General features: G+C 46.0%; 1 protein-coding gene across 7 annotated transcripts in view; it reads left to right on the top strand.

Annotated features, from left to right (window-relative positions):
- Positions 1–23,361, top strand: part of PTPRT (protein tyrosine phosphatase receptor type T) — a 1,099,906-nt gene that overhangs the window by 398,183 nt on the left and 678,362 nt on the right. For all 7 annotated transcript variants that reach the window (XM_081556965.1, XM_081556964.1, XM_081556963.1 and 4 more), the window contains 2 exons: positions 7,569–7,840; positions 19,703–19,784. In XM_081556965.1, the coding sequence (XP_081413091.1) occupies positions 7,569–7,840; positions 19,703–19,784 (354 nt within the window). The remainder of the gene's footprint in view (positions 1–7,568; positions 7,841–19,702; positions 19,785–23,361) is intronic.

The following is a 23,361-nucleotide window of genomic DNA, read 5'->3' as shown; positions in this document are numbered from 1 at the left end:
CTCGTTGTCACCTGCTGCTGGCCATTTGTTCTGAAATTAATGTTTATTGAGTCAAGTCCAGTGTTTCATATAATATACACCGAAAACCGACCAATGACAAAACTTGGATGTGTAGCTTTCATTGTCCCATTTTACAGATGAGGACATTGAGGTCCAGGGAGACTCACTGACTTGCTCAAAGCGATGCAACTAAGGAATAACAGACGTGGGACTGAGACCCAGTTTTCTTGACTGCAAGTCCAGGATGTGTTCCACGCCATCACAGCTGCGCTGGCTGCAGGCAGCGTTTGGGTCCTGCCACCATCCGCTCCCTCCTCATAGGTGCTGGCGCTGGAAGCTGGCAGGGCCACCTGTCTGCAGGGACAGCTCCCAGCTCTCGGAGTTACAGGCCTTCAGCTGCCAGTCGAGAGCACACTCATGTAATCTTAATGAACAATGTGCAAAGCCATTAAAAACTCAATTAGGGCTTTCTTTTTACTGCCGACATGAGGAAATGCAATCCTGAGGTGCTCATGTGTAAACACAATAGCCACCATCTGCTGCGGAGAAGCGTTTTTGCCTCCAAAAAGGGGATCTGTGTTGCAGACACATCAATAACGGGGCTCTTATCAAGGCGTTATTATGCATGAAGGGGAAAAAAATGCAGAATTTATGGCCAGCCAGAGAGCACTTCCTGGTTTAATTCCACAGTTTTGGGGGCTATGTGTAATAACTAAGAGGAAACTAAGGCTGTTTTATGTTCCTGATCATGCCAGTAGATTTTTGAAGGGAAAAAAAATGGGTGGGGGGAGAATGTATTTACAGTCTTTCTCTTTCTTGTTTCTGACTGATCTCCCATAATGACGGGCTCATTTTTGATCTCCAGGAAACTGACAGCTCCAGGATGGTATTAATTAAGCCAACCTGTTGATCAAAGAGGGCCCCACTGTGGTGCTGATGTATGCGGGCTTTCATTCCTGAGCAGTCTCTATGACGGCAGGCAGGCCTGTGCTCAGCCCAGAGATACTCCTTCTTTCCTTTCTGGAGGGCGTGGCCAGACCTCTGTAAGGTGGACTTGATATGCTTGGGGACTGTAGATGGCTGGATCCCACCCTTTGCTGAGACACCAGGCTTGGCTACGGGTTGCTGCGGCTTCCTGCCTCTGTGCCTTTGCACATGCTGTTTGATTTACTAGAAATGCCACCCCACCATACTGCTACCAGGACCACGTCCATGGAAGGGACTGACCCCAACTGGGAAAGAAAAGAGGCTTGCGTATTCTGATGTGTGGAGTTCAGAGCTATATTACCTGTATCTCTTTACATCTTCTGATCTACACTAAACCTGATGGGCTGACAGTGCTCCTGTGGAAGGGGCGTCAGGAGAGAAAAAATAACAGCCCTGTGCAGTTATGAGAATACTGGAGGAAGCCTGTTGCCTGGCCATGGGTGGAGGAAGAAATCCATCTTGAGGGATGATGCCAAGTGGAATTAAGAGCTAACTGTAGGGAGCAGTGGTGAGCATAGACCCTGATGGAGGAGGGGAAAAAAAAAAAAGCCTTGTGAGTTTGCAGAAAGAGCTGGCCCTAGAACCTTCCGGACATTGGGGCCAAAGCAGTTATATTGTATGTCCCCTGAGTCTGTTCCAGGGCAGAGAGACAGGAACAAGGACCCACCCAATCATCAAGCCATCACAAATGATGACAGGGGGATATGGAGGAATCTGCATCTGGAAGTGCCCTGAGGACGAAGAGATTGGTGTCATTCCTTGGGGTGTCGTGGAAACTTCTGGAAATATCAATACATAGGGAGTGTTGCTTGGTGCTGGCATTCCTGAAGGTACAGGAAGGGGCTTAAACCTGGTCAGATTCTAATATCAGGGTTCATAATATGCTCAGTGATTGGTGAGGTTCTCTTCACTCTTCAGAGGCCAGCTCAGCTCGGTCCATTCCTGGAAGACGTCCTGACTCACCCTGGCTGTGTCGGTCGCCCCTGCCTCTGTGTCTTGTGCTCAGTGGCTGTGCCCCACTCCGGCCAGGCTGGGTTTGCTTCAAGGTCCTCAGTGATTGCTGCCTCTGCAGCTCAGAGGCACCTTCCTCCACGGCTGCTACCCTCTCCACACAGACAGCTTCACTGAGCCCCAGTTCATCTAGTCTCTCGAGTTCAGTTCAGAAATTGGGGTTGGGTGTGCCTGTTTGGTAGACCTGAGATCGTGTGTCTGAGCCTTAGCTACAGAGGAGGCTGGGACAGAGGGCATCTGGCCCTTTCCATTTCCAAAGAGGAAATGGGCTCTGCTTTAAAACTTGAGGGGTTCCCCAGACTTGGGAAGAGAGTTCAGGTATCGAGTAGCCAGACTACAGGGCACATTTCTACTCCAGGTCACCAGTCCAGTGAGTTTGGAGGATGGCCTGAGAACAGCTACTTGTGGGAGTGGGTATCTGAGGAGCCAGGGATGACATGATGGTTACATGGGCTAGTTGCCCTGAGGAATTTCCACTGCTGAAACGAGGATCTTCCCTGCTCTTTTCCCAGAACTTTTTCTTTTTCTGTCCAGATTGGGAGCCAAATGGTTCAACCCTACATTTTGTTTTTTATACCATGCTTCCATTATAAAATATTCATGGTGACAGTTTCTAATACTGCAAGGGACCTTTTACACTTATATAGTAGCATGCAGATTCCCTGGGGCACCTGCTGTTCAGACAGTGCATACCTGCTGGCTTCTGATTTGATCTGTTATCCTTCTTCTATATCTGGTTCAGTAACTTAGGAGTATGTTGGTGGTTATATTAACATAAATATCTGTGAATGTGCATATGCTACTTTCCATGACAAAAGGGACTTTGCAGATGTCATTGAATTAAGGACACTGCAGTGGAGGGATGATCCTAGCCATCTGGGTGGATCCTAATTGTTCAGAGTCCTTTTAAGAAGGAGACAGGAGAGTCAACGTCGGAAAAAGATGTGTCTGTGGAACCAGAGGTTGGAGTGAAGGCCTTCCGAAGATGGAGGAAGGGTCCATGAGCCAAGGAATGCAGGCAGCCACTGAAGGCAAGGAAACAGTTTATCTCCTGAAGCCTCCAAAATGAAAGCAGCCTTATAACGCCTTGATTTTGGACTTCTAAAAGAGAGAATACGTTTGTGTTGTATGAAGCCACTGAGCTTGTGGTAATTAGTTACAGTAGCGATTGGACACTAATCCAGGGCTAAATCTGATGTCCTCAAGTCTCTACCTGCTTGTCTGCCAAGCCTCTTTCTGCCCTCCTAAGGCTCTCCCAAGTCACTTGTGAGAATCCTTGGAGCTGGTCTTGAGTGCATGAGTATAAGACCATACTTATACTCTGGACTCTTCATGGAAGCCCACTGCCTACAGGGCATAGAAGGAGACCCTCACCACAGCTGCTGCTCTGGATGCCCTTCCCAGTGTCACTGTACCCCACCCCCCCAACCCATCCTGTGGGCAGACCAGATGCTGCTGACCTTTCCATTCATGTCCCCAGAGGGTCCTCTCTTACACTCTGTCACTTGGACTCCTAGGCAGCCTCACTGGGACATTCCTGAGCAGGGCTCCATCCTACTGATCCCTTCTGGCCTGGTTCTCCCCTCCTTTGCAGATAGGCTGGGTGGGGAGGGATGGGCAGTCATCATTTTCTTTCTTCTATTTGTTGCAGTTTTCTTATATATCTCTCTGATCCTTGACCCCCAATGTATACCTTTCTGTCTGATCTATAGGCCCGAGGATGGATGTGAAATCCCACAAACTGACATTAGGGGTCAGGGTGGTGGTAGTGGGAAACATGATTTGTTACCCTAACCCAACCCAACTCTGGCCCCCCTGAGACACGAAGTATCTTAATGAAGATTCATGATGTCTGTTTCCTTCTCTAGAGTTTTTTTCTGCAAGCCCATGCTTTTCATTCTCCCCCTTTTCTGCTTCTTTTCACCCAAGGACGTTTCTCTCAGTGATGTCCCTGTTTGGAGCATCTTGCAGCCTTGCTTAGTAACTATCATTGCTCATGTTATCTGCTTAAGTAAAGGGACTTGCAGGAACTAGGGGCTCTGCAGAGACGCCAAAATAATAACGATAATGCCAGTTGCAGAAGTAAACGTCAGATGTTCAATGGCTTAATGACCTAATAATAGTTTATTCCTTGCTTGAAGGTCACAAGGAGTGTTCCTAATAGTGATGGCCTTCCTCGTGATCATGGTCATTCAGGGAACTTGGTTCCTTTAATTGTGGCTTTGCTGTCCCTTAGGCTCCTGGAATCCTGCCGTTTCAGTTGGTGGACAGGAAAAAGACAACGCGGCAGTGATTCTGGGCCCTGAATGTGCATACAGATCACCTCATGATCTTGATAGAATGCAAATTCAGATTCAGTAGATGTGGGGTGGGGCCTGAGAGTCTGCATTTCTTACCAGCTCCCAGGTAATGCTGAGACTCCTGGTCCAGGAATCATCCTGTGAAGGGTGAGATGAAGCAGTGGGAGCTGGGTGAAGGTAGAGGTTGTCCACCTTGAAGAATCAAGCCAGGAAGTGTCAGACTTCATCCTTAGGATCTGTTGGCTGGAACCCAGTTACATGGCCTTGCTAAACTCCAAAAGGAGGCTGGGGAATATAGTCCAGCTTTGCCCAGCACAGAGAGGACAGGCGTGCTAGTCAACCAGCAGTTTCTACTACATGAAGTCTTGATGGAGGGCCACGCACTTTCACCAACTCTGTCTTCAGGGGCAGCATCCTTTATTAACAGTCATGGAGGCCTCACAATGGAGAGGATTCCTAGACTTGCTGGGGTGGATGGATGTTACCTGGCTCCACCCATCAGTGAGCCTGCTTCATCACTAGAGCTAGGATGCAAAGAAGGGGGAACCTGAGCTGGTGGGTGGGAAACTTTCCCGACTCTCTGTGCTGTGGGCAGTAAGAAGCCAGGTGTGTGAACTGGCTGGAGGATAGGCACTTTAATGTCTCTGGGGCATGCCAGGATTCTGATCGAGAGACCCAGTCACTGCTTGTTTCTCAGGCTGCCTTCCCTATCTGCAGCTGCGCCTCCCTCTGCACCCAGGGGCTTGCGGGTCTTGTGAGTCATCACTCACCCATCCCAGGAAGACCTTTGGAACCCTGTGGGATGCAGGTCAGCAAACAGGTGAGGGCACGGGTGCCGACTTCTCTCTGCCCCTCTTTCCCCACTGCAATGGTGCCTTCCTTGCTGCTGGGAGGCTGTGACGATTAGAGACAACATCTGACAAGGGACAGCTCCCCATGTACCTGGGTTGCTGCCTAGCTATAAACTAGGAAGTTTGATTTGCTTGGAAACATGGGGAAGATACTGCTTTTGCTCTACTTTCCAAGGCTCCTACTCAGGGAGTGGGTGAGTTTTCTGCTTGGATATTGAGTTATTGGATACTGGATATTGAATATTGGCTATTGAAAGATATTGGATATTGAAAGTCTGGTAGCCGTTGGTTTAAGTTGCTGCTTTTATCATCTTGCTTCTTGTTGGCTTATTTTAGGAATAAGCCATAGGGATCTGGGTAAAGTTGGAAGGATGGAGTCATCGATGGTCCAACTACTTTGCATGCTGGTTCAGGGAGAAAGTGCAAGAAAGCCTAATTTGTCCTCAAGTCCATGTTCCTTTCTCTAATCCAGCTCTGTAATAAAGTCGAGATTTTGAACTCTGTCTCCTGTGTCTATTTTAAAATTTATTCTGAACCCAGAGGAGACAGGCTGTGAATGACCAGTACCCTTTAGAACCCCAAGATATGGACTGCCTAGCACTGAGTATCTGGCAACTGTTAGTCTTTTGGGAATTAGAATGAAAGAATGAGGCTACTGATAGCTATTGAAGTGGCTCATCTTGGTTGAGGATAAGTAGTCTTAAGGCTTCATTCTGATTGAAGATTTTAGTGCCTAAAATAAGATTTCAAAGCAGCAGTGGTTTTCTTGGTGGGAATATTCATTGCAGAATCACTTGAGTTTATCCACTGTGTTTTATGATGCAGTTTATTCCGTAGGCTCATAAGACTCTTAAGTCACAGAGTTCGGCCCTCACAGTTGATGGTGAAATTTTCTTAGATGTCTGCTCAATTTTTCCAGACTCTGTTTAGCCACCTGTGGTGATGAGGGACTCACTTTGTCTCCAGGTAGTCCACCCCAATTTTGCATCCATTCTACTTGTTAAAAGGGCCTTTGAACTGAAATGTGCCCCCCTGTGACTTCTTTCATATGGCTGCTCTCTCAGATGACCTTCATCAGTGAACTGTTGCCACAATAATGCGCCTAGCAAACCAAGAGGGAAGTTACAGTGCACATTTCATTCTCACACTCCTGGGTCTGAGCCTCTGTTGTGGATTGGCTGACCCAGGCTGGGCTTCACTGCCAGCTGCACGGGAGGCCTGGCTGGGTTCTTTACTCTCCATTGAGCTTATTTCTCTTCCACACATGTCTGTCCTTGATCTCAAGCTGAAGGGGCAGCAGCTACCTGGGGCACGTTCTTCTCCTGGAAGACAGCAGTAGCGCAAGAGGGCAAGCTTGGCTAGGCAAGCACATTTCAAGCCTCATTCTCTTAGCATCCTGCTGACCAAAGCAAGTAGAGCCCAAAGCATGGGATGAGGACACGCTCTCTGCCTCTGTTGGAAGCGGGGGCAAGTCAAAGGCAAAGAGTATGGATCCAGGGAAGGGTGAAGAACTAGAAACGATTTACTCTGTCAAAGAAACTCCAAGAGGTTCCCTTCCTTCCTAGGAGATAGCCTTTTTCAATGTTTGAAAATAATAGTCATGTTTTCTGCGGGTCGTAAAAATAGCGTCAACTTTGAGGTTGAAGAGAATCTGGGTCTCATCCTTCCTTGTCTGAGTGGTCCAGGGCGAGTTACTCAGTCTTTCAATAAAATGAATATTGAAATGAATGACCCTTCTTCTCCCAGGGTCTTTCTGAAGATTAAAATGAACAAAATATAAATAAGAAACTAAGCCTCACACTTAAAGTTCTTAAAGTTCTCAGCAAGTATTACTTACTCTCCATTCCATCTTTCAGTCGGTTCTCACATATCTTCAAGGTCTTCTTTGCTTTCTTGAGTACACTGTACTTTTATATGTCCTCCCTTGGTGTATGTCTTGTATTAATGCAAGGCTCGAGGTGGAATATGTTAGAACAACACCCTGGTTTGCAGAGCTTCTGCTTCCATTGAGACATCCTGAGCTTGAATGAGGTTATATTTCACCTCATTTCATCCATGGAGGTTACAGTTAACTAAATTCTGAGTTTTTATTCCTTGCTTCCTGTAGGAGCTACTGGTTTTAGTGAGTTTTGTTGTTGTTCTGTATGTATTTATAGACTGTTTACTTTGTAGAAATATTTTGTGTGTGTTACCTTCTCTTAATTCTTACGAAACCACCTTGGTGAGTAAGACTTTTTGTTTCCAGTTGCAGAAGAGGATACTTGAATTGAGAAAGGAAATGTGGGTTCCTGGGGGTCAACCAGACCCTCCTAGAAGGACTGGATTTCTGGTTACTGTGTTTCCAGGTGTGACTGATTTTCAGAAGGATTTTCTTTCTCTCTCCTTGTCTCTACCTCCCGCCCTTTTTGTGGGTCTCCAGGATCCTTCATGATGGTGAACAGCTCTGGGAGGGCCTCTGGCCAGAAGGCCCACCTTCTCCTGCCGACCCTGAAGGAGAATGACACCCACTGCATTGATTTCCATTACTACTTCTCCAGCCGCGACCGGTCCAGCCCAGGGGCCCTAAATGTCTATGTGAAGGTCAACGGTGGACCCCAGGGAAACCCCGTCTGGAACGTATCGGGGGTGGTCACTGAGGGCTGGGTGAAGGCAGAGCTTGCCATCAGCACCTTCTGGCCACATTTCTACCAGGTATGGTGTTTTATCATAGTTTGATTTGTTTTTTTTTGTTTTTTGAGTAATTACCTATATACCGCTTGCCCTCTTGTTTAGAGGTCCAGTCTAGAAAGGATTTTATGTACTCACTTGTTCATCTCGTGGTTACCAAGCTGCTTCTGCTAATCAGTCCTGGAGGATGCAGGAGAGATCCGGTATAGCCCCTGCCTCCCTGGAGATCGCAGTCTGCAGGAGGAGACTGATTGATATTGTTAATTTATATAAACATAGTATAGTGAAATGCATGTGGATTCTGTGGGATGCTGGAGGGATGCCAACACTTAAGCCTTCTAGCAAATAATTTCTTATAACAATCTCATGAGGGAGGTGCTATTATTATGTCTATTTTACAGATGAAAAATTGAGGTTCAGAAAGGTAACAAGTCAAATGTTGCCCCTGGGGAAGAGGGTGTCTGGGGACAAGACAATTAGGATGGCCCCTAAGAGGACAAGACAGCTAGGCTGAGTCTTGAAGATGAACAAATACTTACTGAAGAAGGAAGGGAAAGGCATTTGCATTGACAGGGGTGATGGATACCATGGATTGAAGGAGTAAGTGAGGGACTGAAGGAGTAAGTGAGAGATTTTGGCAGAGTTTGGAAACAAGGTTGCTTATAGGTAGATTGAAAGGAAGATATACTGGGAGCTAAACCTGCAGGGATGGGTAGGTCATCGGGGGCTTTGAATGCCAGGCTAAGGAGAGTAGATTTATTCTCTAGCCTAGAGCAGCACTACTCAAACCATCTGTGGTGGAAGACCAGTTTTTCTCCTTAACTCGCTGTGGACCAATACTCTTATCAGTTCAGTTCAGTTGCTCAGTCGTGTCCGACTCTCTGCGACCCCATGAATTGCAGCACGCCAGGCCTCTCTGTCCATCACCAACTCCCGGAGTCTACCCAAACCCATGTTCATCGAGTCGGTGATGCCATCCAACCATCTCATCCTCTGTCGTCCCCTTCTCCTCCCGCCCCCAATCCTACCCAGCATTAGGGTCTTTTCCAATGAGTCAACCCTTCGCATGAGGTGGCCAAAGTATTGGAGTTTCAGCTTCAACATCAGACCTTCCAATGAACACCCAGGATTGATCTCTTTTAGGATGGATTGATTGGATCTCCTTGCAGTCCAAGAAACTCTCAAGAGTCTTCTCCAACACCACAGTTCAAAAGCATCAATTCTGCGGCACTCAGCTTTCTTCACCGTCCAACTCTCACATCCATACATGACCACTGGAAAAACCATAGTCTTGACTAGATGGACTTTTGTTGGCAAAGTAATGTCTCTGCTTTTAAACATGCTATCTAGGTTGGCCATAACCTTCCTTCCAAGGAGTAAGCGTCTTTTAATTTCATGGCTGCAGTCACCATCAGCAGTGATTCTGGAGCCCAAAAAAGTAAAGTCTGGCACTGTTTCCACTGTTTCCCCATCTATTTCCCATGGAGTGATGGGACCAGATGCCAATACTCTTATAAACTGTAATAAAAGTGTCACAGCAAGGCCAAACTGCTGGAACACTTTCTGAACACTTCTTATCTCATTGTGGACTGTTACACGGTACATGATGCCACCAGCCCTTGGGCACACTTAGAGGAACATAGCTCCATGTTGTCATGGCCCAGGACTGTTGAAAGTTTTTAAATTACTTTATAAAGGTACAATTTATATATCACAGAATCCACTTATTTTAAGCATGCAAGCCAGTGATTTTTAGTAAATCTGTTGAATTGCAGAATCATCACCATAAACCAGCTTTAGAATGTTTTCTTCCCCCTGTAAGCTCCTTTGTGCCTGTTTGCAGTTGATATCCATACACACAGATGGAAGGCTTTAAGTAAGAAAGTGACATAGTCAGATCTATTTTTGGAGAAATTTCTCTGAAGTCTAAAGCAGAAGAGGGACCTAAGCGTGGCAAGCTGAGTGCCTGGGAGATTCGTAGGCATCCTTCAGTTCAAAACTCATGGTACAGTTCTTTCAGATGTACTGTGAAATCAGTTGTCAACAATATTTAAATGAATGGGCATGGCTGTGTTCCAATAAAACTATTGTGCAAAAAAAGTGATGGACCAGATTTGGTCTCCAGGCCATAGTTTGCTGAATCCTGATGTTGGTGGCAAAGCTGAGGTCCAGAGATGGACAGTGAAGTCCAAGAGCACACAGCAAATCATTGGCAAAGTTGGGACAAAAACCCTGGTGCCCTAGTCCCGAAACTTCCCCTGTTTCACTAAGTGTAGCTTCCAGTGTCTCTGTAAGTCCATGGATCCCCTCAAGGAGGCCTTAGGGTTCCAATTTAGAAACCCCCTACCTAGGACCTGATGCAAATGGATACAGGATGGGGGCCACAGGTTCAAGGAAGAAGAAAGAGCAAGAAAAGTGACCCAGGTGAGGGCTAGACCCACCGCTGACCTTGCTCTTTGGTGGGGTATAGAGGAGGGAAAAGGATGTGTCCTGGGCATCTCTCATGTCTCAGCTCTGTGGTAAGCATCTATTTGCTTCTCATTTATCTGGTAGTAACTCCTCTGTTGGGTGGTACCATGTCCTGTGTTCCAGAGTAAGGGATATTATTGGTCATTTGAGGTCTGCATAATTCTGCCTAGGTCCTCTGGCTCCAAGCTCAGTTTCCTGTTTTTAGGGGGGAAAAAAAAAAGCATGCCCAACCTGAGGATTGTTTGCTCACTAGCAGTGCAGTGTTGGGTCTGCCCCATTATCATGCTGACCACAGTTGTCTCATTTGTAAAGTGGAGAGGTCCGTGGATTAAATGAGGTAGTATGTAACATTACATGGGCTCTCGGTGAGCCCGGCAGTGTTTGGAAGGGAGGAGGAAGTGAGGGAAGAGCAGACAAAGAGGATGGAGGTGGGGGGGTCCTCCTTAAAGAAACTCCAGCTGTGGTTGAGCTCCAAGCCGTCCCTGTGATGAGCAGCCTTATCAGGGAGAAGGTTCTGATTTCCAACCTGTTATACCACAGTGTCATTTCATTCCATCTCCTCTGCTCTGAGCTTTGTGGTGAGAAAGCCACTAATGCACTGAGAGCAGCGGTTTAGAAAAGGCACGGGTCTCTCAGACACACACAGAGCTGGGAGTGGATAGCCCCGTGGCTGCACTCACAGGTGTACACACTCACTGTCAGGTTCTCAGACTCACCACACACCCAGGGACACCACCCACATGTACATCCGGGGAGAGGAAAGGGGGCCCGTCTGGAGATTCAAAGACATTTGCAAAATGAGCTTGAAAATTCATCAGACCCCCAGCTCTGGTTCTGCATGTCTGATTCTGTGGACTAAATACCATTTTGGTTCTCAGCGGTGCTGGGCTTCAGACCCCGATGGCTTATGTATTCATTTATTAAAGTCATATTTCACAGTCCTAAAATTGACTTGTAGCTCTGTAACAAACAGGGACTTTTCATCTTTCTTATTAGCGGGCTCTCTGCACCAGGCCTTCAGCAGGGCCTGAGGTGAGAAGGGCCCCCCGTGCCATCCACCCCTCACTGGCCTCCTCTCAGGGAGCAGGGGCTTGTCCGGTGCAGCTGAAGCTGTGCTGCAGGTGGCTGCTCCTTTCCAGGTGATGTTAATTCTATTTCAGTTTTTAATGATTCTGAACTTTTCTGTCCCAATATTTAAAAAAATAAAAGAACTTTAATTAATTGTGCCACCACTTGCTCTCTGTTCTCCATCACCTGCCTCAGTGAAATTGCCTTTTTGAATAAAAAAGCTATGTAGACCCCTGAAATTTAAGACTCGCTTGACTTGAATTTAATTGGAACGTGAAGCCCAGTCCCTTTCGCAGGAGTTCCTCTGGCCTCTGGTGTTCTGTGCAGTTGGTCCCTTCATGCACAGTTCAGGAGGCATCATGGGGTGGGGAGTGAGTCTCTACCTTCTTTAAACTCCACCCCATCTCCTCTCCCTGCTAGGCAGCAAACCCTGCTCCTCCTCTTTTACACAGGGCTCCTTGGGCTGGTGTGGAAAAGGGTGTCTTGATTTCACCCCAAGCAATCTCCCCATCATGAAAATATATGTAGTCCTCTTCCAAAGAGAAGTTCTGGTTAGCCAAGATTTTTCTGTCTCTTATCTTTTGAGAAGGTGTTTGCAGCCCCTTGAAATGTTTTGCTCCACAAATTCTCTGCTTGAGGCCTTCAACGGTGACCAGAAAATGTCAAGTCCCTTAAACCATGTCCTGACGTATCCACACCCTCCCCTAAACGGGCACAGACCCTGCTTTTTGGAGGGTTTGACGGGTGACACATCTCTGAGCCTCTCTTGGGACTTGACTTCCTGGCTTGGCCCAGCAGTTCCTGCACTGGGAGAGGTTTGTCCCTTTCCAGGCAAGCTCCATTCCCCCAATACCAGGAGGTCTCTGAGGGTCTGGGGGTGCGGGTACATAGTTGATAGTCGGGACACACGGCCGCCTTGGGGTTGAAGACTTCCTGCAGGGAAGGTGTGGTCCAGTTCCTGCACCCCACTGTCCCTGTCTCCATACACTGACATGGAGCATCATGGATGGTCTTCTGTCTCCTTCCACCTGCCCTTCTCATCCCCTGTACGCAGATGGCCCTAGAGGAGCCTTTTTTCTCACAATTCTTCACTCACTCCTCTGTCTCTTCTCCCATTCCTGACTCGCACTCCTCAAGGGCCTTGGTTGGGGTTTTCTTATGAGCGTGCTTGGCTTGAAGATGATGGTTCTCGCTCACTTCAGAACACCTGAGCAGGTCTTTCTGTCACCAAGGGTCTTGACATCACCCTGTCCCTTTGTGGTGTCTGTCCCTAGGAACTGGAGCTGATAAGATGCTGAGTGGGATCTTCCTGACCAGGACCCCCACACCAGAAGCACATTGACGGGGTGACCCTTTCCACCTGAGGCTGCAGCCATCTTCTCAGACACCTTCTGACCTAAAGAGAGGACTCCAATCGTCTATATTCCCCAGAACTTGGTCAGTCGGGAACCTGGCCCTAGGGCCCGAGCTGCAGCTATGACGGCTGCTTTTCCTGAACTACACAAGACCAAGTTCTGTTCTGCTGTTCTGTTTGTTTATGAGGGCTTCCTCCTTTTTTATCAGCAGTGAGCATTCAGAGGGGCACTCACATTTCTCCTGATGTTTGAATGTCCCTGTCATGCTGCTACACTTACAATCTCTTGCTGCAGCCAAACCTGATTTCTCTGACCGTGTTCCATGGTCCCTTGTCCCATGGCTTCTTACAAAAGCTCCTTGTGATCAGAAGCTTGAGCCATGAATCCCAGCGATAATTTGCATTGCCAGGATCTCGTTCAGAACTATAAAGCATGCAGGGATGGATAGGGGGTGTTTGGGGCTTTGGGGCTATAAGTAATTTCTACAGGCTGACCCTGCCAACTTCATCTCCATCCCCATTGCTTCTCCATGACTCAGGTCTGCAATCCCATAATCTACTGATGGCACATTCTAGCCACCACTTGAGATCTCCCTCTCTAGTGCCTGGTGTTATGCTCCCCAGAGTTGGCCCTTGTTTCTGGAAGCAGGCAGCTTGCCCAGGCTCATGCGTGTGGGCCTGAGAGTCAGCCCCCTTGTGAGAATTCAGTGTTTGGGGGACAAGCTCAGCAGGTGAGCCCAGGTGGGCCCTTGAAAGTTCCAAGCCCATCCATCATGGGCCTGTTTTCCTTTTCTTTCCTTTCTGGGAAAGATGGTAGACTTCCTGGCACTCTTGCTGATACCCCCAGCCTGTGACCCTCTGCTCTCAGGCCGTGGAGGGCTCTATCTCATGGCAGTTTGCATGACTTTTTTTTTGGCTCCTGTAGGTTGTGTGAGCATTCTGCTCTGAGCACTCTGACAGTGATGGGGAGAATATTCCCCATCTGTTCTGGGAGGTACTTTTCATTCTCAGCTGCATCCAGGACCTGCCTTGTGTTGTAAACATACCACAGGCCCTACTTCTAATATCTTGTGAGCCTGGAACCTTCATCAAGGACTCTGTGGGTTGGCACGGCCCCCTTCCCCATGCTTCTGCTCTCTGTCCCCTTCCCCTTCCCAGCTCCCATGGCACCTGCAACCACCCATGCTTCTTAATTTCCATGTACCTCCCCACATGGACCCAAAGCCCAGCCACCACCAGTTTCCACCTTTCATAGCTCACATCAGAGTCTGGTGAGTGTAGGGACCTTAGTGGAAACTTGGGGTGAGGTCACAAGGGGTTGTCACATTGGGAAGTCCATTTCTTTCTTCTTCTCCACCATTCCCTTGAAGTTTATTTTCATCTCCCATCCCTCTGCCCAGAGTAAGGGCAGTAATAACAGTACCATTCATCAGCATCTTACTGTATGTATTGTAAGCATTTTATAATTATTCATTTGTTTCGTAAAAAAGCAATACCTTCTTCCCCTTATTTCTTACAGACTATTACTCTCTCCTATTTGAGAAACCCAGGTCTCACCTACCATCACATGTTATAGAAAAACATTCCCAAGAGGAATTCTGATGAATAAAAGATTCTCTATCTCATTATAGAATTCTTATTTCTGCTACAGGAAGGAGCCTGAGCAGTGAACAGATGTATGTTTCACTATCACACATTCATTCTCTCATGACCAGCCTTGGGTTCGCTCATGGAATATTTGTTAATAATTATGATACAGGTTACATACTGAGTGATGTGAGAAACAAGAGTGTTAGAAGAGTAGTAATAGAGTTGAACTTTGAGTAACTGAAAAAAAGGTCAGAACTCTGCTTAACCAAGTGTTTTGGTTAAAAATCCTTTCCAATAAAGTTCAGTAATGGACTTGGCTGTGAACCAGGAGACCAGAGTCTCAGCCCTCCTACCTACCTCTGGCTTCTTTTCCGAGCTTTGGTAGTTTAGCCGGCCCCACCGCTGAGGGTTGTTGAGAGGCTAGATTGAGACCACCTACTAATAAAAGGCTAATGTGGTTGACCTTTGTTACTATGTTTTATTTCTCTGTTTTTGTTATTATTCAATCTTAGTTGATGAGGTCCCCCTCTGTCCAGTACCAGTAAGTCCACCAGTAACCTGACCCCATTTGACTTCTGTCCCCTCTAGAATCTGTTTCATCAACTCTTCATTCCCTTGTATTTCATGCTACTTCTCTGACTCATTCCCCTCTACCTAAAACCATGTTCCAATCTCTACCATCCTAAGAAATCCTCTATTGGGCTTTCAGCACTTGGCCTTGGGCCCTACTCCTCTTCTTTGAACTGTCTACTCTGTCTTCCAAGATGACTTCATCTAGTTGTATAGCTTGAAATGACATTTAGATGCCAACACTACCACATTTGTAACTCTGTCCAAGATCACCCAAGAGCATTGGAATATAATATCAGCTTCCTCAGGATGTCCATTAAAACAGTTGGCATCGTGAAAAAAAAATTGTGATGTAGCTCGGTGTATGTGCCCAGACACACACATATTCATTTCCTTCGTGTCAATAAATGACATCAGAATCCGCCTAGAAGCTCAAGCCTTAAATTGAAGAATCCTCTTTGTATTTTCTCTTTTCTTCACTCTTCCTCTCTTAATCTAGCAGTAATTATTTTCATCTCTACGTTGAAAATATCTTTCATATCAGCAACATCTTTATTCCTCATGGCCAACTGCATTGTCCAAGCCATACTCATCTTTTGATTGGCTCACTACTGTAGCCAACTGTTCAATTTCATTCTTGCTCAAGCTCCACTTCCTGCTCTAGTCAATTTCCACAGAATAGCCAGAATGAACTTTTTTGAATGTAAATTAAATTATGTCACTTTCATGCTTTAAATGCTTCAGTAATAGCAGAAAATTCAAACTCCCGTAAGTCTTACAGGACTCCATGTCATCCGACCTGCAACTAGCATTCCAGTCTTGCCTTGTGCTTCTCTAGCTTACTCACTATATCCCAGCCACACCAGGGTCTCATTCTTATATTCCCAGATCATCCTCCAGTTCTTTCCTGCCTCAGGGCCTTTGCACATCCACCACCTCTTCCTTAACCTGCCAGTTTCATCCTCTGGTCTCCTATTAATTATCACCTTTTACGAGTTCTTTCCTGACTGCTTAAGTGTGCCTTCCCTGGTGGCTCAGATGGTAAAGTGACTGCCTGCAATGTGGGAGACCCCGGTTCAATCCCTGGGTCGGGAAGATCCCCTGGAGAAGGAAATGGCAACTCACTCCAGTACTCGTGCCTGGAAAATTCCATGGATGGAGTCCCTGGGTCGGGAAGATCCCCTGGAGGAGGAAATGGCAACCCACTCTAGTACTCGTGCCTGGAAAATTCCATGGGTGGAGGAGTCTGGTAGACTACAGTCCATGGAGTTGCAAAGAGTCGGACATGACTGAGCGACTTCACTTTCTAAGTAAAGTAGACCCTATCCCACTTAGTTGTACTTAATCACAAAATTAATTTAATTTCCTTATTTATCTGTATAATTTCCATTTCCATTCATGAAATGTAAAGTTTATCAGAGCCAGAACCTTAAGCTTCTTGTTCACTTTTTAGCCCCTCCCCTCAAGTGCCTCAATCCTTGGTATGGAGGAGAGTCTCTGTAAATATGAATGAATGAATGAACGAATGAGATACTGTTCCTGCTCCCAATAGGTTTAGAGCTTACAGAATGAAATAATTTATGAACAGGCATTTACACTCTGCTGTGATAGGTGTTGTAGTAGAGTTAGTTATGGTACATGACACAAGGGTAGTATAATATACAGAGAGATATGAAAATGTAATACATCTTAAAGCACTTAATTTGTATTGTAAATAAAAGGAAGCTCATTTTTATTGTAGAGAGTTTGGAAAATCTAGAGAAGGGTTAAGACCAAAACATTCATCTGCCGTAATCTCCCTAGTGTCATTAAAAACATTACATTCATAAATCACTACCAATCCTACTTCATCTTTTGTGAATAACCTGCTGAACTTGCTGATTTTTCTTTTAGAGAATTTATTTGTTTTGATGATTCTCAAGGATTCTTTACACAGAATAGGATATTTACCTTTTAGCTGGCATATATATTATAGATATTGTTCTCAACTTGCCATTTGACTTTTAATTTTATTTCATTCAGAGTTTTGTTAACAAAACATACTTTGACATTATAGTTATTATGTATTTAAGAAATATACAATATTTAAACTTTAAGAAATTGATTTTTAGCTTTTGTCATTAGTTTATGGCTTTAGGGAATTTGGTTAGAAAATATATAGAACCACGCCTGTATAGTTTCCTCTTTGAAGAATTTATTGAAGTTAGATGTTAGCCTATTATATGATCTTTTGTGTTTTTTATATTTCTTTTTCATTTAAATTCTACTTTGATGCTTTAGCATTATTTTTACAGCAATAATTTTCTGTTTATTTGTATTTTCCTGTTTTCCTGTGTCTTTGTTTGGCTTGTTATTTTTAAGGTTACTGAGTCATTCTATATCAGGTGTTTATCTTATGACATGCGATTAGACTTTGTTCATTTAGACATTCTGAGAGCTTTTCTTTGTTTTAACCTATTTATATTTATTAACACAATAGAATTTTTTTTTACTTTTATCACTTTTACTACACAGTTTGAATATTTTCTTGCTGTTTCTTTTAAATGCGTTTTCTGTGTTCGTTATATTTTTTCCTTATTTTTCCTATGGAAAGTGGTATATTAACTCCCTTAATATGAATGATTACCTAACAAGGTGGACACTATAATTACAGATGAGGAAACTGAGGCACAGAGCAGTAAGGTAGCTTGCTCGAGGTATACACACACGCGGTGGTACAACCAGGAATAAACCTCAGGCATTCTGACTCAGAGCCCAAGCCCCATACTGTTTTCCTTCTTAAAGTAAAATAAAGAGTGAAATATCGCTATTGGATTTAAGTGGTAAGAGCGCTACTAAGAGATTGTTGGAGTCTTGCCCTGAGATCAGTGTTGGGGGTAGTGCTGAGGACAAAGTCCAGGTGACAGGGGTTGAAGTTTTGCACCTAGAAGTCGGGAAGTATAGCTGCTGCTGCTGCTGCTGCTGCTGCTAAGTCACTGCAGTCATGTCTGACTCTGTGCGACCCCATAGATGGCAGCCCACCAGGCTCCGCCGTCCCTGGGATTCTCCAGGCAAGAACACTGGAGTGGAGTGCCGTCGCCTTCTCCTAGGGAAGTATAGAGGGAGCATAGTTAAGGCTATTGAAAAAAATTAAATGTGATTGAAACACAACTGGGCTGTAAATACTACTGCTGCCAAAGGGTAGCTTTTAAAGAGTAAGAGAAATCCAAGCATCTATGTTTGTCAGAGTCAGGAATAAAAGGGAGGGTTTGGAGATACAGGATAAAGAGAGAGAACCAAGAAGCTGGAAAACACAGCAGAGGTAGAGGTCAGGGGCATTGGGCCGTGCCTTGCAGAGAGTGGGCAGTGGTTGGTGTGTAGTCATCTGACCCATGAAGGTTAGGTTGATGGGTAAGAAGTTAGAAGTCAGCTCCTCTGTGGTCCTCTTGTTTCTTAAAGATGTGATGTGGTTATCTGTAGAGACTGGGCAGGTTAACGTTGAACGGGAGATATTTGTATGGGGCTATAGAGGTGGAGAAAGCAGTTTTACAATAGACTTGCCAACACCAAAATGAAGAATTGGGGCTTTAGGTGCGATGGATGTGGGTGATTAGTTGACAGAGTGAGGGGACCGTGTGTTTGTTGAGATTAAAACAAAGATGTCCAGGCAGCATACAGTCTCTAGAAAAGCTGAGACCCCGGGTACCATATGTGCCAAAGAAGCAGATTTAAGGGGAATGAGTTGGGAGAGGAGTGTGAGTGTGCAAAAATGCAGGAAGCTGAAAACTGCATTGTGTGGGGTGAAGGACGAGTGTGAGCACATGGAGGACGATCATGGGCATGCAGAGAGCGAATGTGGGGACATGAAGGTGCATGTGGGCACACGGGAGCGAGTGTGGGCACGCGGAGGTGAGTGTGGGCACGTGGGAGCGAGTGTGGGCACACGGGAGCGAGTGTGGGCACACGGAGGTGAATGTGGGCACACAGAGGGCGAGTGTGGGCACGCAGAGGTGAGTGTGGGCATGCAGAGGGCGAGTGTGGGCACGCGGAGGGCGAGTGTGGGCACGTGGAGGTGAGTGTGGGCACGCGGAGGGCGAGTGTGGGCACACGGAGGCGAGTGTGGGCACACGGAGGTGAGTGTGGGCACGCGGAGGACACATGTGAGCATGTGGAGCTGATTGGAAGATGAGACCACTGGACTTAGGGACATCAAGGGCATTGGTCATGCTGTCCACACAGATGATCACATCTCCTTTGTGAAGATGAGTATTGGGTAACAAGCTGGTTACTGAAGTAAGCAGTTCGGGTGGGAGTCAGAATGGATGATCAAAGAACTTGTTGCCCTGGGATTCCTGGATAGCAACAGTGGTGTGTGGGGCTTATTTTTAAGAGATGTTATTAGGTCATTCAGATGGACTATATTCCTTGAGGATGTGTAATCAAATCAAGGTAAACCATTCTTGGCTTATGGTGGTCTTCTTCACCCTGCACAAGAAAGTGGAGATAGTAGGAAGTAATTCTTCTCTGTGCTTCACTTGAAACAATAATGAAAAAGGTGCATATTGAAGTTTCAAGGCCAAGTTTGGGTTGTTTTCCTTGCCTCCAAGGGTTATTTCTGAAAGCCATTAGAAATGTTCCATGTGGCTGGTTCTTCTTTTGCTGGTCACCAGAAGGTGACCTTTTTACCTTATTTTGAAAATCTATGTCAATTGCCAAGGTAACATCCTAGCCTAATACAAGACCTCTTTGGATAGTTCTGGTGGGAAGCTGAAACATAAATTGTTTGAAGGTTGGGCAGCTGTGATGAATGCCTAAAACCCCTTCTGCAAAATTGACTCCTGCCTTGTGTGTTGCAGGTGATATTCGAATCCGTCTCTCTGAAGGGCCATCCTGGCTACATCGCTGTGGACGAGGTTCGGGTCCTTGCCCATCCATGCAGTAAGTCTCTTCCCTGCTCTAAGCACAGCCTTGTTTCAGTGTGGCTTGGAGGCTGCAATCCCTGCTATTCATTCAGCTCACAAACATCTCTCACTCTCTCTCTTTTTTAATCCTTCAAAAAATGCTTACATACTCAATGCAATCAGTCCTGAATAAATCCATAATTTCGCTGGCCTGTTCAACAGGCAGGCACCTCCAGGAATTTGCAGAGAGTGGCAAAACATCTTCGTTTGAATCTCTCTTCATTATTAAAGGAGTCTAAAGTCCTGATTGTTTATTAGTGGGATTCAGACCACTGAAGTGGAAGAATTAGAGGGCTCTGGATAGAATCTTGTGCAATTGTCTTAAAAAAAGAACCAACACCAAAAACACTGAGCAAATTAGCACACTGTTCACTCACAGGGAAAAGTACCACTAAGCTATTAATTCTTTAAAAATAATTTTAAATACCCTCATCAACTCTGTGTAGGCATAGGGAGAGATTTCTCACAGTGGTTAATACTTATGGTACAGGGTTGAGAGTCCTCAAAGGCATTCCACTCCCTGCCCAGACCATTTCCACTGAAAGTTCTCTCTCTCTCTGCTGTATTTCGGCTAAGATATTTGAATGTATTTGAGCAAGGAGCTGTGGGTCCCAAGTTCACTATATACATCTTGGAGGGGATCAGTCCTGGGTACAGGTAGTTGAAAGGACATCATATCTTGTGACATTTGATGGAGATATTGTAATCAAAGGGGTATGCCTGTGGATTAAGGCAGCCCTATATGAGGGCTGGCTAGACTGCCAGCCCCATTAGCTAGCATCTGCAGATTGGAGATTCCCATTAGCTACTTGGCAAGTATCAAGTAACTAACTCCTAGGAGGGTCCTTTCTCTGCTTCTCACTTAAAGCCACAAGTCATGCTATGGGCTCTGGTGCAGTTTGCTATTCCCTTAAGAGATGTCATATGTCCTGTCTTTTTATGCCTTTTGTTCCTTCCATTTTGAGGCTATTCTCATTTCTGCCCCGTCCATGTTGCTTTTTATTTTAAATATGCGTTTGGCTGTGTTGGGTCTTAGTGTGGCATGCGAACTCTTCATTGTGGCATGTGGGATCTCGGTCTCTGACCAGGGCTTCAGCCCGGGCCCCCTGCATTGAGAGTATGGAGTCTTAGCCACTCGGACCCCCAGGGAAGTCCCCATGTTGCTTTCATGGAACCAGTTCTTTCCACTTGAACTGCAATGAATTTGTCAGAGCCTCAGGCATCACTTCCTTCCCTGGCACTCCAATGGCATTGTTTGACCTGTTGTCTTAGAGCGCCATCTCTGGAGGAATTTGAGCTGAGTGCCAAGGGGTTTTGGCAAGACAACATTTAGGGTAACTGTGTTTGGGGTCTGCGGAAGAGACACCTCCTTCCTAGAAGTCAGCCAGCATCTCAGGAATGCTGACATCCTATCAGATTCTCCATTAATTTGGCCTAAGGTATCTACCTCTGTGTAGTGGATATACTTATGAGTCCCTCTTACAAGGATGAAGTCTCCCCCGCCCCACCTCTTAATGTTGGATATCAGCATCTGCTGCCCATTGGAGAATGATTGTTGGTCTCAGACCACGTCAGGAGACGCCTGCTCTACCTGTGGTCCACTTAACCTCACACACTCACCCCTGCACAGCCCCCAGCTTTGAGGGAGTCTCTCTGAGAGGGCTTGCACCTTCCCCAAGCCCTGCACGCATCCCATCCTTGGAGTTGCATCCAACTGCTGCCTACTGCTTGGCCTGAGCAGGACGCTTGCGCTAGGTCTTTCTAGTAGGTGACCTTGGGCTCTTCCCCAAAGGATCCAGTTTGCTTCTCTCTCTGCTGGGATCCCAGAACTCTGTCCTCTGTGGTACCTTTGCCTCCACCATGACACCCAACCTGACACCTGTCTCTTCTCTCAGCCTCGGCTCTGCCTGAACTCTTCACAGCATCCATGGTTTGCTGTTGCAGCCACATGCTTCCTTCTCTCAGAGAAATCTCCACGGGTGAGAGCTCTCTGGAGGGTCTACCCTCAGAGTCTCATGGCTCCTCTTGGAATCCTCCTCCCATCGGGGCTGCTTCTGAGTTTAGGATTTTTCTGACAGCTTCATACTCCGCCTGCTGAGGAGAGTAGATGACATGGTTATGGGATTACCAAGAGCCAGTTACCCAGCAAATGGGCCATGCAACATGACTCAGGAAGACGTGCCCCTGACTGTGTTCTTGCATAATGTGCTTCATCTGAGTTCAACCTAGATGCTTAGGAGGCTTAAGCTTAAACTTCCCAGAAATCAAAATATGAGGACTCTGTGATAGGGGCTGGAATTGGAAAATCCCATTTAACTCTAATACAAATATTGGTGTTGCACATAGTCCTCTGAGATCTATCGTGAGTCATGTTGAATTGAACAGGGCCTAGCCAAAGCCCATTCTGCATACCCCATTTATATACAGTTTGGGTTTTTATTCATTCTTTCTTTCAATATTCAATTATGGAGCATTAGTTATGTGTCAGGAACTCCTGCTGGACACAGGGGATACTCAAGTGACCAAGATAGATAGGTCTTTGTCCCCATGGTATATATTTAGCAGATGGACAGAGGGAGTTCAGACAGTTCAGTCGCTCAGTTGTGTCTAACTCTTTACCACCCCGTGGACTACAGCACACCAGGCTTCCCTGTCCATCACCAGCTCCCGGAATTTGCACAGACTCATGCCCGTCAAGTTGGTGATGCCATCCAACCATCTCATCCTCTGTTTTCCCCTTCTCCTCCTGCCTTCAGTCTTTCCCAGCATCAGGGTCTTTTGTAATGAGTCAGTTATTCTCATCAGGTAGCCAAAGTATTGGAGCTTCGGCTTCAGCATCAGTCCTTCCAATGAATATTCAGAACTGATTTCCTTTAGGATTGACTAGTTTGATCTCCTGCAGTCCAAGGGACACTCAAGAGTCTTCTCCAACACCACAGTTCAAAAGCATCAATTCTTTGGCGCTCAGCCTTCTTTATAGTCCAACTCTCACATCCATACGTGACTACTGGAAAAACCATAGCCTTGACTAGATGGACCTTTGTCGGCAAAGTAATGTCTCTGCTTTTTAATATGCTGTCTAGGTTGGTCATAACTTTTCTTCCAATGAGCAAGCGTCTTTTAGTCATAGCTGCAGTCACCATCTGCAGTGATTTTGGAGCCCAAGAAAATAAAATCTGTGAATGTTTCCATTGTTTCCCCATCTATTTGCCATGAAGTGATGGAACCAGATGCCATGATTTTAGTTTTCTGAATGTTGAGTTTTAAGCCAACTTTTTCACTCTCCTCTTTTACTTTCATCAAGAAGCTCTTTAGTTCTTCTTCACTTTCTGCCATAAGGGTGGTGTCATCTGCATATCTGAGGTTATTGATATTTCCCCCGGCAATCTTGATTCCAGCTTGTGCTTCATCCAGCCCAGCGTTTCACATGGTGTATTCTGCATAGAAGTTAAATAAGCAGAGTGACAACGTGCAGCCTTGACGTACTCCTTTCCCAATTTGGATCCAGTCTGTTGTTACATGTCTGATTCTAACTGTTGCTTCTTGGCCTGCAT

Source organism: Giraffa tippelskirchi, chromosome 13 (genome assembly GCF_054371585.1).
Source record: "Giraffa tippelskirchi isolate mGirTip1 chromosome 13, T2T-mGirTip1v1.2.pri, whole genome shotgun sequence".
In the NCBI taxonomy this organism is placed as follows: domain Eukaryota; kingdom Metazoa; phylum Chordata; class Mammalia; order Artiodactyla; family Giraffidae; genus Giraffa; species Giraffa tippelskirchi.
Note: the sequence above shows the minus strand (reverse complement) of the source record. Positions and strands in the feature narration are given on the sequence as shown.